The sequence below is a fragment of the Rhinopithecus roxellana genome, chromosome 21 (assembly GCF_007565055.1).
Source record: "Rhinopithecus roxellana isolate Shanxi Qingling chromosome 21, ASM756505v1, whole genome shotgun sequence".
Classification (NCBI taxonomy): Eukaryota; Metazoa; Chordata; class Mammalia; order Primates; family Cercopithecidae; genus Rhinopithecus; species Rhinopithecus roxellana.
In genome coordinates, this window is record NC_044569.1 from 10,083,655 (window position 1) to 10,098,600 (window position 14,946).

The 14,946-nt window shown below is 43.5% G+C and overlaps 1 protein-coding gene across 3 annotated transcripts in view; it reads right to left on the bottom strand.

Moving 5' to 3' along the window:
• Positions 1 to 14,946, bottom strand: part of PTPRM (protein tyrosine phosphatase receptor type M) — an 848,823-nt gene that overhangs the window by 141,333 nt on the left and 692,544 nt on the right. For all 3 annotated transcript variants that reach the window (XM_030925938.1, XM_030925937.1, XM_030925936.1), the window contains one exon: positions 14,366 to 14,553. In XM_030925938.1, the coding sequence (XP_030781798.1) occupies positions 14,366 to 14,553 (188 nt within the window). The remainder of the gene's footprint in view (positions 1 to 14,365; positions 14,554 to 14,946) is intronic.

A 14,946-nucleotide genomic window follows, 5' to 3' on the forward strand; every position in this document is an offset into this window, starting at 1 on the left:
GAAATATATCTTTAGAAAGCAATGGAGGTAAATCTAAAGAGTTATTTATAGCAGTGTTCATGGCAAAGATAAAGGAAACATTTGGGATATAACATTAAGTGTAAAAATAAGATATGAAACTCTTTATATTAAGATTGTAATGTCTTAAAATATTAGACAGAAAATTATTGAAAATTGATAGTGATTTGTAGGTTTTTTTTATGCTTTCTTTAAAATTTCCAAATTTCTTTTAAAATTATCTTTTCCTCTTAAAAGAAAACAACAAAATTGGGCCTGGAAAGCTTTAAAAACAAATTAAGTACTCCATACTCTTACAACTGTTTTCCATCATTAAAATAGAGAAAAAAAAAATAAAAGCAACCATTCTCTTTAGGCAGATAAATTATGTTAATTGGATTTATAGTATATTCTCTTCATGTTTCAAGAAGTAAGCTTAAAATACACTTAGTAATCAGCCAAGTAAAATATTTTGGCCATAAAATTGGCAAGGAGCTCACGTGCATAATTACCTAAAGCACATAAATACAATACATATAAAAACATATGCTGCGTATTTATAATTAACATTGAATGCATTACAATTATTCAGTATCTCATATAATTTCCCTGAAGTAAACAGATAAAAGGTTTTCCATGTCTCCCTAAAGGGCGATAACAGAAGATAAAGGGAGTGAATAAGTTTTAAAAATCTACGGCACAATGAATAATACGGGTGAATTCTTTTTTTGTTTTTTGTTTTCCTTTGAGACAGTTTCGCTCTGTTGCCTAGGCTGGAGCGCAGTGGCATGATCTTGGCTCACTGCCATCTCTGCCTCCTGGGTTCAGGCAATTCTCCTGCCTCAGCCTCCCAAGTAGCTGGGACTACAAGTGTCTGCCACCACACCTGGCTAATTTTGCTATTTTTAGTAGAGATGGGGTTTCACCATATTGGCCAGGCTGGTCTCGAACTCCTTACCTTGTGATCTGCCCGCCTTGGCCTCCCAAAGTGCTGGGATTACAGGCATGAGCCACCACGCCCTGCCAATTTTATTATATTTCAACGATGGACATAAAACTACTTTATTTCAGAAGAGACAACGGAAGAAATTGGAAAAGTCAGCATGTCCTCTTTCTTTTCCGTGACATGACAGGTCAAAAATATGGGCTGTCATTCAATATTACTGTGTTCTGAATGGTACATGTGACAATAATACTAATTTACACACTGTAAAATGTGAAACATTATTAATTCCAAACATTTAGTCCATATATTTCCTTATCATTCATGATTCTTTTTTGCTTTTTTTTTTTTTTTTTTTGAGCAGTAGCAAGGTTTATTGTGAAAAGCAAAAGAACAAAGCTTCCACAGCGTGGAAGGGGACCCGAGCGGGGTTGCCCTTGATTCTTAAGGACTGGGTGAGTAGGGATTAGAGACGTCATGGAATCAACCACATTTCAGACATTGTGAGAACTTGATACAAACGTGTGCTAATACTATGACGTTATCACCTCAATGCAGACTTCCCAGTGTTTTGGAGATGCGGCAGGGGTTAGAAGTGAGGATGGGAGGAGGCTGAAATGAGGGGAGAGGAAGAAAAGATAGGAAGGGCATACTGGGATAGAAACCACTTCATTCAGAAACTTGGAATAAAATCAGAACCAGCCACAGAGAACCAGAGAAGTGCCTGTGGATCGTACGTGACGGCCATGTCCCCACACAGATCTCCAGCAGCCAGTTAGTGTCGCCCACTGGAAAACATTCCATCCATGAGAATACGCCCATCCAGCTGGAAATCCAGCATCTCTAAGGAGACCGTACTACTGCTAATATCACAGAGATTTTGTGAGTCGTTGCTGTCACAACTGATAGAAGTTGCTTCATGGAAGTTCTGTGATTTCCTCAATGTTCCAGTGTTAGAGAGTTCGCAGAGAGGAACCATGACCCACATTTGCCTTCTGATTCCTAATCCACTGTCCTTTCTAAAACACAGCACTGTTCTTTGAAAAAAAAAACATTGACTTTTCAACTGGTTATTTTTTGCATCATTTAATCAAAGTGTGTTATCTTGGCTCTGCCATGAGGTTAATAAGATTGTCAGTTACTTTTTATCATTCCATTGAAAAAAGACTCATCGACTTCTAGAGAAGATGTTTTAGAAATCCTTGGCCTTTTCAAACACAACTCAGGTTTACAGACCTGTCTTCTCCTTGTCTTCTCCCTTCTTCCTGCTGCAGGGTTGGTTGGCGGCCACGTAAACATCTAGGAGAGCAGCACATGGAATCTACGGCTCTCGAGAGCTGTAGCTTGATGTTAGCCTAGAACTAGTCAAGCCAGATGAGCCAGGCTGGCAGATATCGTCAGAATGATTTTCCTGCATTCCTCAGACAATGAGAAGCTAGAGCAGGGAGGAGCAATGTTGCAGTGACCTCATGTCACAGAGCTGAGACCCTGAGTGAGATTAATGGACAGCATCTGCTGCTGCTGAGCTGCTGAAACGCACCAGAGTTGGCGCTGCCAACGGGGCCCCAGGCTAGATGGGTCCTCTGCCAAAGGACAATTCACTGTTCAAAGCAAACACAACAGTGGAGAGGAAAACGAACATTCCTGCCATGAAATCACAAGTCCCATCAATAAAACACAAGGTTAATTTCCACAGGTCTGTGTCTCCACGGAGTTTCATACGGAAGTAACATGCTTCAGTAGAAAGAACACAGGCTTTGTGTTGCTGCAGCCTGCCTGCTACTCTAGACAGGACAGCCTGGGGTGAGTTACTTAAATTCTGACTCATTTTCTCATCTGGAAAATGGGTTTGATAGTAATGTAACAGCACTGTGGTTAGAAATACACATCTCTGTGTGTGCTGTGTGTGTAGGTGTGTATTTTTTTTTTTTTTTTTTTTTTTTGAGATGGAGTCTTGCTCTGTCACCAGGCTAGAGTACAGTGGCACGATCTCGGATCTCTGCTCCCTGCAACCTCTGCCTCCTTGGTTCAAGTGATTCCCCTGCCTCAGCCTCCCAAGTGGCTGAGACTACAGGCACCCGCCACCAAGCCCAGCTAATTTTTTGTATTTTAGTAGAGATGGGGTTTCACCATGTTGGCCAGGATGGTCTTGATCCCCTGACCTCGTGATCCGCCTGCCTTGGCCTCCCAAAGTGCTGGGATTACAGGAGTGAGCCACCGTACCCAACCCGGTGTGTGTTCTTTGTACAGTGCTGATATAGTAGGTGTTAGACAAGGGCAGGTACTCTCAACATCATGAAAGTTCTATCAGCCAAGAAAGACTTATGGGAAGTCCAACCTTCAAAGCCTTACTCGCTTCTGAAATGCCTTTATGAGCTGTGAAACTGTCTATGATGATATAGAGTTTCTTTGTTGGAATAGTCATGTTCCATAACACGGAATAGTTATGTTATGAAATGCACTGGAGTCTCACGTAAATAATTCTACATTGCTTCTATTAGGGGTTGGTAAGAGATAGGAAAAAGCCAAAGTGCTTTTCCTCCTCTCACACATTCAGCCCAGCACAGAACACTGCTGTGATCAGATGTGCGGGATTTTTCCACACCAAGCAACTCTCCAGTGGACACCAACTCTGTGTCCTCTCATTCGTTTCCATTCTGACACTTTCTACCTGGAGTCAGATCCCATAGGCTGAGGGCTCAGTCCCACAAAATGGCGCCCCTGCTTCAGATGCCAGTCCCTGGTAGTAGGCTGTCTTCTATACTATCAATCAGGGTTCCCACGACATCCTCCTTAGGTTTAATTAATTCGCTAGAGCAGCTCACAGAACTCAGGGAACACACATTTACTGGTCTATTATAAAGGATATTATAAAGGAAACAGGCAAGCAACGAGATGAACAGGTGTGTAGGCCTGGGTATGGGGCCAGGACGCCAAGCTTCCATGCCCTCTGTGGATGTGCCACCACCCAGCACCCCCATGTAGATATTCAGCAGCCCAGAAGCTCATCACAGCTTGTTGTTGAAGAGTTTTTAGAGAGTGTGATCTCTAGCTGCCTCTACCCTGCTTCGCTGGAGGTTGGTGTGTGGGCCTGAAAAACTTCCAGCTCTCTAATCATTAGGTTTTTCTGGAGACCCACCCCATCCTGAGGCTAGCTAAGGGCTCCACTCTAAGTCATCATTAGCATAAAGTTAGATTTTAGTAAAAGATGCTCGTCACTCATAAAATCCCAAGGGTTTTAAGAGCTCAGTGTCAGGAACCAGGGACAAAGACCAAATATATTTCATTTCTGCCACAAGGTTAAAAAAGAAATGTAAAGTAAACATGTATTAAAAATGCCTATCCTCAGCTGGGAGTGGTGGCTCACACCTGTAATCCCAGCACTTTGGCAGCCCTAGGCAGGTGGATCACCTGAGGTCAGGAGTTCGAGACCAGTCTGGACAACATGGGGAAACCCTGTCTCTACTAAAACTACAAAAATTATAGCCCGGTGTGGTGGTGCATGCCTGTAGTCCCAGCTACTCAGGAGGCTGAGGGGGGAGAATCTCTTGTACCTGGCAGATGGAGGTTGCAGTGAACCCAGACTGTACCACTGCATTCCATCCTGGGCAGCAGAGTGAGACTCTTATCTTGAAAAAAAAAGTCTATCCCCAAATTTTTAAACATAGGTTGGCTTTCAATAACTAAAATGACCAAATGGAATATATCTATGCTTTCCATTTTTAGGTGATCAGCATTGATCAGGTTTAAGTTGGTCAGTACAGTTTTTCTGACTGGACACCGCTAGCCCACTTCATCCTGTATGACGATTTGTAACATCCTGAGCTTGTATTTTGTAATTGTTCTATACTCATCTCTATCGTTTCCCCAGGCACAGGTGTGTGTGTTTAAATATGCAGAAATCAATTCATCAAATATGAATTACAAAGTATAACTACATAGAAATCCATTCAGCACATATTCAGTATTGTTTGTCAAATACGTACTGAATAAATCAATTAATATACTGCCTACTGTATTATCAGTTACTATACTGCTTACTATAGTATTCAAACACAGAGCTGTGAGACTATGGGGGGAATGGTTGTTTCTCGTTGGGATCAGGGACAGCCTGGGGGCAGTCACATGTGAGCTGTGTCTGAATGGATGTGGCAAGTGAAGGAGGAGCTGAAGTCACGCCAGGCAGAGGCCACAACCTGCAGCGTGAGCCCTGGAGGCCTGGAGAATGGCAAGGTGGTGAGTACATGAGCAGAAGCAGAGCAAAGCCTGCATGGTGGGAAGCACCTGCATTACAGTGAAAGCCTGAAACACAGGGTGAGGTCGTGGCACAGAGGGCTGAACATGCTATGCTGAGGTTCTTATTTTTGGAAAGAATCCATGGCATAGTCTTGAGCATCAGTCAAACATGATAACATCTATGTCTTACAAAGAAAACTGGTTGCAGAGTCCAGAACAGATTTGAATGGGAAAGACTAGGTAGGGAGATAAGTCAGGGGACTCTTTCAATGGTACAGACAAGTGATCAGGGCAGGCCCTAGGGCAGGGAAGAGAGGGGAGCCACTGAAAATGGGGAGGAGAGAGAACAGTTGGGACTTGAGCCTGCTGGTGTGGAGATCAGGGAGAGGCAAGGGCAATGGCAACCATGAAAAATCTACTTTGACCATGTTAGTGGGTGATGACAGCATCAAACTAATCAAAAGCAGGACCAGTACCAGACACACATAAGGTCCGCAGATGCTTGCACACAAGCACGTTCACTATCCCTTCTGGGCCAGGTCCTCCGAGAAGGCACTTGTGGCTAATGGCATCTGACACTAAAAGCATGTTAACAAGTGGGAAAATTGCTTAACTTCTTTCAGGTTAAAGAAAATTCTAATAACCAGCTTCAAAATGGAAACCAGACAGTTGCCTAGAAGTGCTTCACACAAATTGAAAAATGTCGACTGCCATGAATTATCATTAGTGGGAGCATGGACAGTTGTAGGAAATAACAATTTTTAATCTAATGTTCTGAAGTTTGAGCCTGTATATGATGTCATCAGAGGCAAGGGCAAAAGAAAACTGTACAAAAAATTAGCTAACATGAAAGAGGCTCCGAAAGCAGCACACTGAGTGGAGCAGACAACACATAAAACTCACTCTTCTATTGGTACTTTAGAAAAAAATAAACCAAATATTCATATCAAAACCAACTCTCTCTACTGCATTTTTAAAAAATATGCAGAAACTTTCATGCACTAAGAAAGTACCCATAAACACATATACCTTACTTGCCCAAATAGCTTGAAGCCATCTCAAAATTTCAGAGAGAAGTGTTTATCATTTTCTTATGGACCTGGCTTACCAGCACCATAATAACTAAAGGAAAAAAGAACGTCAAAAATCACTTGGCTGCTTCAGCCATGGGAGACGCAGCTGTGTGATTCTTAATGCATTTACAGTGGCTGCCAGTGCCTCCCCACCCCCAGTTCCCCATCCTTAGTCTTCAATGGTTTTGTTTTGTTTGTTTTGTATCCTGTGGGACAGAAAACAACCTGCACTGATTGTGCCAATTGATTGACTCAGCTGGTCCCTCAGAATACGAAGCAGGAACTGAAAAGCACATCTGAAAAGTGTGTGGGCTGGAGGTGAGGGAAGGGGCGCCTCCCCCTCTGGACTGCACACAGAATCTATGAACCAGCTGTGCACAGGCAATGTTCTGTCAGCTGAGTAGCACAAAGTGCCTTTGATTCCACCTGCCCCTGCTTCTTTGTGCATAAAGCCAGCAAAGGGGCTGCTGTGCACCATTCTGAAAAGACGTCTAGAAGTGTGTGCAATTATCCCTCTGCCGACCAACTCCCAACAAGGGGGAGCCCAGGTTCCCAGGGTGCCCTCCTCTCACACCCTGCTGCTGGGCTGGTCTCCAACTTCCAGGGCTTGTCCTCCCCAACTCAAGGCCTTTCCCATGGAAGGGCGTCTGAAGGGAGGGAGTCAGAACTGCGATCTCTGCAGAGAGCGGTGGCTTTCCAGGAGTGCTTTTTGTAGGATATGCTGGTGCTACGGTTTGAATATGGTTTGCTTGTCCCCAACAAATCATGTTGAAATCTGGTCCCTGGTGTGGCAGTGTTGGGAGACGGGGCCCAGTGGGAGGTGTTTGGATCAGGGGAGTAGATCCCTCATGAATGGGTTGGTGCCATCCTCATGCTCACAAGGGAGTTGTGCTCTGGCAAAACTGGCTTAGTTACCACAAGAGCAGGTTGTTATAGAGCAATTCCGGGTGAGGTGGTTCATGCCTGTAGCTCCAGTGCTTTGGGGGGCTGAGGTGGGAGGATCACTTGAGTCCAGGAGTTCAAGACCAGACTCAGCAACACACTGAGACCCTGTCTCTACAAAAAAATAAAAAAGTTAGCTGGGCTTGCTGGTGCGTACCTGTAGTCCCAGCTACTCAGGAGGCTGAGTGGGAGGATTTCTTGAGCTGAGGAGGTCAAGGCTGTAGTAGGCTATGATTATACTACTACACTCCAGCCTAGGCAACAGAGTGAGACCCTGTCTCTTAAACAAAACAAAACAAAAAAAAAGCAATTCTCCTCCTGTTTGGTCCTCTCTCACTGCACGTGTCCACTTCCTCTTTGACTTAGCACAAGGCCCTCACCAGGGCAGTGCCATGCTTCTCTCCTTCCCAGCTTGCAGAACCTTTTTTTCTTTACAAATGACCCAGCCTCGGGTCAGACAAGAACAGCTGGCTTCACTGAGGTAGGAGGCAAGTAAATAAGAGTGAGATTTTGGGCTAGACATGGTGGCTCATGCCTGTGATCCCAACACTTTGGGAGGCTGAGATGGGTGGATCACCTAGAGGTCAGGAGTTAGAGACCAGCCTGGCCAACATGGTGAAAAATTTTACTAAAGGGACAACATTAGCCAGGTGTGGTGGCGTGTGCCTGTAGCTCCAGCTACCTGGGAGGTTGAGTTGGGAAAATCGCTTGAACCCAGGAGGCGGAGGTTGCAGTGAACTGAGATGGCACCACCGCACTCCAGCCTGGGCCAAAGAGCAAGACTCAGTCTCAAAAAAAAAAAAAAAAAAAAAAAAAAGCAAGATTTTAGAGGGCAGGTGAGACATTTTAATAATAATTTTTTCTTAAGTTGCCACAGCTTTGTCAAATATAGACAAAGGCAGCAAATAAAACACTGAGCTTGCATTTAACAAAGTCAGCTGTTTTACTTAGAAAATGGGGGAAGGACAAGAGGTGGGGGGGATATACAACTCTTATGTTTAAAAAAGACCTAAAGGGAGCTACAAGGAGACAGACGTGTTTAAAGAAAATACAGGTTGCTCAGAAAACTTCATAGGTTGCACCTAATTCTGAAGATTCTGGCATAATGTTTTCAATTCCCCAGTTTAAACTGAGCTAAAAAACAACCTTCACGTTCAACTACAAAATTAATCACCAGTGATTGTGCCCAGGAGAGAGGCATAATATAAGAAAAGTATGTGGGGCCGAGCACAGTGGCTTATGCCTGTAACCCTAGCATTTTGGGAGGCTGAGGAAGGCAGATTACTTGAGGTCAGGAGTTTGAGACCAGCCTGGCTAACATGGCAAAAACCCACCTCTACTAAAAATACAAAAATTAGCCGGGCGTGGTCATGCGAGCCTGTAGCCCCAGCTTTCAGAAGGCTGAGGCTTGAGTATTGCTTTAATCTAGAGGTAGAGGCTGCAGTAAGCTGAGATTGTACAACTGCACCTCAGTCTGGGTGACAGAGCAAGACACTGTCTCAAAAACAAAACAAACAAACAAACAAAAAGTAGGTAGGATAAAGATAATGCTTTTCTAAATATATTTAGATACATACACGCACAAACACTTTTTTTTTTTTTTAAGAATAGGATGGAAAGAGTTACTTTGGCCTTTGATACGTTTCATTTCAGCTCTAGTAATTGGAAACAATTTTTTGCGCCCCAGAGTGACACTATTAGCTAATAAAACAGTACCATCTGCGTTTTCCAGGACATCCTCTCTGGAAGTAGGCTTCAACTACGTCCTTTCTTTATCTTAATTTTACAGTTATAGCAAAACATATTCTTTCAGAATAACTTGGCCGTTTTCCTACTTAGGGTTGTTTTTCTGCCTGGATCTCCAAAGGGACTTAGAATCAGTTCAAAAATTGAGGCATAAAAAAATATCAAGCCATCAAAGGTTCTTTGGGGACTACAGAGGGGGAGGAACTCACTCCCCACTCGCACAGGATCACCACGACGTTGGACCTGACGTGGTATCAAGCCACTTACAAGGGTGCAGCACACCCCTGTCTAGGGCTGGGTGTGAGGGTTCAGGGCACAGCTGCAGTCATGGCAAATGTCCCTGTTCAACTCCAGCTGAGAAAGGCCCAGAAGTCTGCGTGGGGCAGGGTGGCTGAGTCTGACCTGTCTATCCCCCGTGATTGAAGCGCTCTCTCTTCTACTTTTCTGGGAAGCCCATAGGTTTCCCCCAGGGGCTTACTTAGCACAGACTGCCCTTTGCTTGTCAGAGGAAGCAGGCAGCTATTCTCTCACAGCAACATAAACAAGCTTGCCCTTTCCGCTCCGTCTTTCTCTGGAGGAGAAAGACCACTCTCTGTTGACAACATGCCATTTTCTGTTCAATTCATCATGTTTACTTCTTTATTGTGATTCATGTCTGAGTTTCTTTTGAATCAAATTATTGCATCTCCCTGGTGAGAGGTGCCATATGACGATCTTGTTAGAACAAAATCAAATAAAAAATCTGCACTGAGCTCTGCTCCATCTCATCCCCACCGCATGGTCTGCTCTTGTTTGGACACACATCTGTCCGCTGCTTGATCAGTAATGAATCCTTCTGTGTTTAGGCCAATTTTGAGACACCACTGTCTTGAAAACAATAAAGAAGAATTGGTTGAAACCTGTTCAGCAGAGAGAACATCACTACTTCAAAAATATTTTACAACGTACATGACTGGCGTTTCCTGATACACACAGATTGAAGAAGACCAGAAAGGCCGATGTGATGATTCCACAGAGTCACAGCAACTACCAGAGCCATTCTTTAGATTTATCCCCAAAGATGCTTCAGTACTGAAGTAATTCCCTGCTTCAACAAGTCTTGAAGCCAAGCATTCCACAGGATTTTTGAATACAGATAGAACACCAGGAACTTTTAAAGAAAACACACATTCCCTTTCTCCTTCACTTTTTTGGGGTACTACCTTTTAAGCAATTGCCTGTATGCCTCATACAAATAATATTTTAAAACTGAGCTGTTCGGACTAAATGCTCTCCATCCAAGCACACGAATGAGACTCAGGCTATTTGAGTCTTTCTTCTCTTTTACTGCTTCTATGATGGCGTCCAAACCTCTCAGTGTGACACAGGAGGTGCTTTTGGTGATGGGAGCCCTGATCCCCCTCATCCCACAGAGCAGCCCTCCTGGGACTCAGGCATATAGCTCTTCTGCCATTTCCCCAGAGAACCCCATTCTCCTGCTTTTGGGTCTACCTGGACTGCTACCCTCTTTTACCTTCTCCTGGTCAACTCCCACTCATCTTCCAGGAGAGAAGTCATCCTTGCTCTTGGCTGGCTCAGGTGACCCCACTGGCCTTCAGAGTATGCTTGGGCATCTCTCTTAGAGGGTGCAGGGTTTGACTGGACAAACTGCAGTCTTTACCCAGCTGCCTTCTCCTGCCCTGTCAGCCTCCCCATCAGGGACAGGGAGAAGCATCTCTCCTCTGTACCCCTGGCGCCACGTGCAGCATATGATTGGTAAAATTGAACTCTTCCCCAAATCCTACCTTGCCAAAGACACCAATGCAGCAACCAATAACTTGTCAGGAGGATTATGCAGTCTAGAGTTATAGTATTCCTCAGGACTCTCCAACTTAGATATGGAAATACTATTACAGCAATAATACATGACAGTATATATTTTTTAAAATTTATTTTCTCAGTTCTTAAACTCTTAATCCATAGAGTCTAGTCTATCTGTTTGTAAGTTACTTGTTAACGGGAATTTTTGATGATATATGGTACATGGTAAGAAAATTATCCAGCCCTGGAGATGAAGCAAAAGTATAACCCCTGTCCATAACATGTGGCTCACTCTATCCTCAGACTGCTATGCACAAGAGATGAGAGTTTTACTGAAACCTCAGTATAACAAAGTTTCCCTATAAAGAACATGGTATGAACTTCTGCTCTTGGATCTTATTATACGTTAGTATTTTTTTTCTTCTACTAGCTAACACTTCAAATGAACACTTACTATATGCCAAATATAATTCTAGCACCTACATTAAAATGATTTACTCCTCACAACAACCTTTTGAGATTGATATCATAATTATTTTATTTATAGATTTGGAAACTGAGGCCCAGAGAGGTTAGATAACTTGCCCAGGTCACACAGCTAAGCAGCAGAGCTGAGTTTGAATGCAGGCAGTGTGGTGCCAGAGCCTGTGTTCCAAACCACAACCTCTCAGTATCTGTTGGGTGGGATGGCCTCTCCGAGTAGCACAGAGACTCCCACTACACCAGTTAGCACTCCTGACTCTGGGCATGTGTTAATGAAAAGGATGCAGACTTTACAGCATGATGGAAAGAGGTCTGTTTTGTTAGAGGTCTTAACACTAAATGAATTTCAAAAAAATAACTGTTTAAGGATTTTCCAGATTCTCATGAGAGTAACACCTCCCTGGGGTTAGAGAAAGTGGAACAAATGAGGACCTGCAGTCTGGGACCTTCCACTTCACTACCAGTTCCCGGAAGCCTGGTGGTGCCTCCATCAAGATCAGAGCATGTCATTCCACGACACACGCTTCTTAGGGGCGTCCCCTTCTCCCTGCAGCCATGGCACAGGCACACCTGCCCACCATCACCACTCCTCACTTCCCTGTCATCCGCCCCACTAGACGACAACGTCAGCATCCCTCCAGGAGGGCGGCACGAGGGGCACAGCACTCAGTGACGGGGTTATTTCTAACGGAGCTGCTCGTTTCATACTCCTCCCAATAGCTCCCTCCCATTTGTTCCTGATTTTATCTCTAGTATCTGTGTTTCGTTCATTATTTCCTTTCCTTCTTTTTTCTTAAATTAACAATGGCTTTAGGGTTTAAAAGTATTCACTTTTTAGCAGTCCTCTCTGATCACGGAATAGTTAAAATGAGAAAAAGTTTTCTGCAAAGTAGTTAATGAATACAACATTTTATTTTGGCAACTAAATTAGTTGTCAGTCATAATACGGTTAAAATTAGTATACAATATTTCGGTTTATACTTATAAATCATATTTATTCGAAGATCTGAATGGGAAACATTGTCTACATCTTTCAAATATGCATTGTCTATAGCATGTTATAGGAAGGCGGTATTTCTAAACAGCTCATGAAATATGCATTGTCTATGGCATGTTATAGGAAGTCGGTATTTCTAAACAGCTCATGAAAAATCGGGCTCAGGTTATTTCATGAATTGTTATTTGAGCCTAAAACTAATCGCTTTGACATTAACATTTTTAATAAACATTTCAGCAATATCTGCAGCATTCAGAATATTGGATAGAACTTAGACATCATCCCTAATTCATTAGGCTTATATTTTCTCAATAACCTAATTTTGTCTTTCACATGATATTAGGCTTTTGGAAGTCTTACTCTTAATCCGATTAATTCCTAAGCTAGACTTTAAAAGTGCATGAGGTAATATGCAAAGGCAGTCAATTTCACTGAATTTACACACTGAATTGCTAAAGAGGAATCTAGGAATTTCAGGGTTGCTAAAATGCAGAACTTCAAACGAAAATATTTTCTGGACGTCAACGAAACTCTGGGGCGTGGTCTGCATGGGATTCTTTGGTTTCACAGTCTTCTGAACTGAGGTCATTAGCAATACACCAGGATGCACATGTTAGCAGAGCGAAGTGTGTCTATGTCTGCTTTGGACCAAAGCTTTATTCCTAAAAGAAGTGTAGCACTGGCTCCGCCAACAGTGGTACCATGTGTTGCTTTGACTGCTGTAATGAATCTTTGATGATCAAGCTTGGAAAGAGAGCTAAACTCAAGACATTGCAGTAGCTGGGACATTAAATGAAGTGATGTGAGTGTGCCCACAAGAAGAGAAGAAACAGAGTTTGAAACTCACAGACTATCCAGGTGGTAGAAACAGATTTCAAAAATCCTCTCATTCCAGACAAGATGTTTCCCAACTCTGAGCTAGTTCGGTGAATATGAGACCAGAACCACATTCTAAGGTTTACAAAAATCACCTGTCTCCATAATCCTATTTTTACTCTGAGTAAGCCTGCTACTTTATCTTCATCAATGACGGCGGACTGATTTTAATAACATAAAAAAGCAATCCAACTTTCCTGTCTGCTTCCTGCGCCCCACACCACCCACTCAAGGGATGGTATGCTTCTTTGAATTAGACTTCTTCGATCAATTAATCCTCTTCAGTTCTCGAATGACCTTCCAACAGAATTAACTAATGGCATAGGGTGTGAAAGGGGTAAGCCCTATATTTTATATATTTGGAGAATATCATCGTTCCCAGAAATGTCCCTGACAGCTGCCCACACAAGAGCCCAAGACAGTGGCATGCTCTCTGGGCTGGCTGGACAGTAACAGCTGTCACTGCCATGACAATAGCCAGTCCCTGTACTGCTGTCTGATCTCCACCACATGACATTGTTGGTTGGTCTATAATTGCTTTAAGTGGACAGTTTCTTCCTGAGATAATGACTACAAAATCATTAGGATTTAATATCATAATTACAGGAAAAGTCAAGGAAGGTGATCAAGAATGGGGAGGGAGACAGGAACTAAAACTTAATTCTGACCAAGGGAAGAAGAAAAAAAGAGAAAAAAACAGGATGGGGAGGGGAAGAGACCCTGGTAAATTTGTTTTCATTGTATATTTGTGCAGAATAAGGTAAAAGGCAAAGCATTCTTCCTTTTTCCATGTAATGCATGTGAACTTGGTAGTAAGTTTTACTACCAGACGAAAGTGGATCCACGGATAAAATACAGTCGGCCTGGATAATCCTAGGGTTCTGCATCTGCATATTCAATCAAATGCGGGTTGAAAAGAATATATATAATATCCTTGGGATGCAAAACCCATGGATCTGGAGGACTGGCTTTGTGGATTCTCAGGTTCCACAGGGCTCACTCCGGGACCTGGACACATGCTGGTGTCCTGGAGCCAACCCCCTAGAATACTGGTGGATTCTCAGGCTCCACAGGGCTCACTCCGGGACCTGGACACATGCTGGTGTCCTGGAACCAACCCCTAGAATACGGAGGGACAACCGTACTTTATCTCTTTCTGGCATTTCTCAGGGCTGGGGAGTTCCTTTGGCTTTCCGATTGAGTTGGGAGCATAGTATCTGGCATGGAGTCCAAGAAGGAAGGGGAAAGCCCTGGCACAGAGCTGGTGCTCACCTCGTATTCCTCCTTGAAGCCGTAGCCCTCGGCACACTTCATCTGTGTGATGTGCTGAAGGAGGTCTGCCACCCGGATGGCGGGGTGGAGCTGCCCGGTCTGATAGGGCACGTCGGCCGGCTCCCGCTTCTTGTAAGTATGGGACTGCACCAGGCTGCTGGTATCGCTGGCCATCGTGTGGGTTTCATCTAGGAAAAGAAGGCCAGGGAGAAAATGAGGCAGAGCCAGGGAGCTAGGTCGGCATCACTGAGAATGCTAAGAAGCTGGCTCCTGGCATCCCCTCACCTAGGGCTGTAAAATTCCCTATGATGGCTCAGCAAAAAAGAAAAGTTAAATGTTTAGAAATTTAAATGGGGTTGGCAATACTCATAGGAATGCGCAGAAATCTTTCTTTTACAAAGCAGTCCAAACGATATATTGCTTTCACAAAGCTAATTGAGAAGAGCCCTTTAGCCTTCCAGTGCTAAAGTCTGTTAAAGTTTCAGCCTGAAACTTCATCAAGACCTGGTGCAAAACCAGTCTTGTATTCTTTGAAACGTTAGTTCAGTAGTTTGTATGATGACATAAATAAACTCTGCACA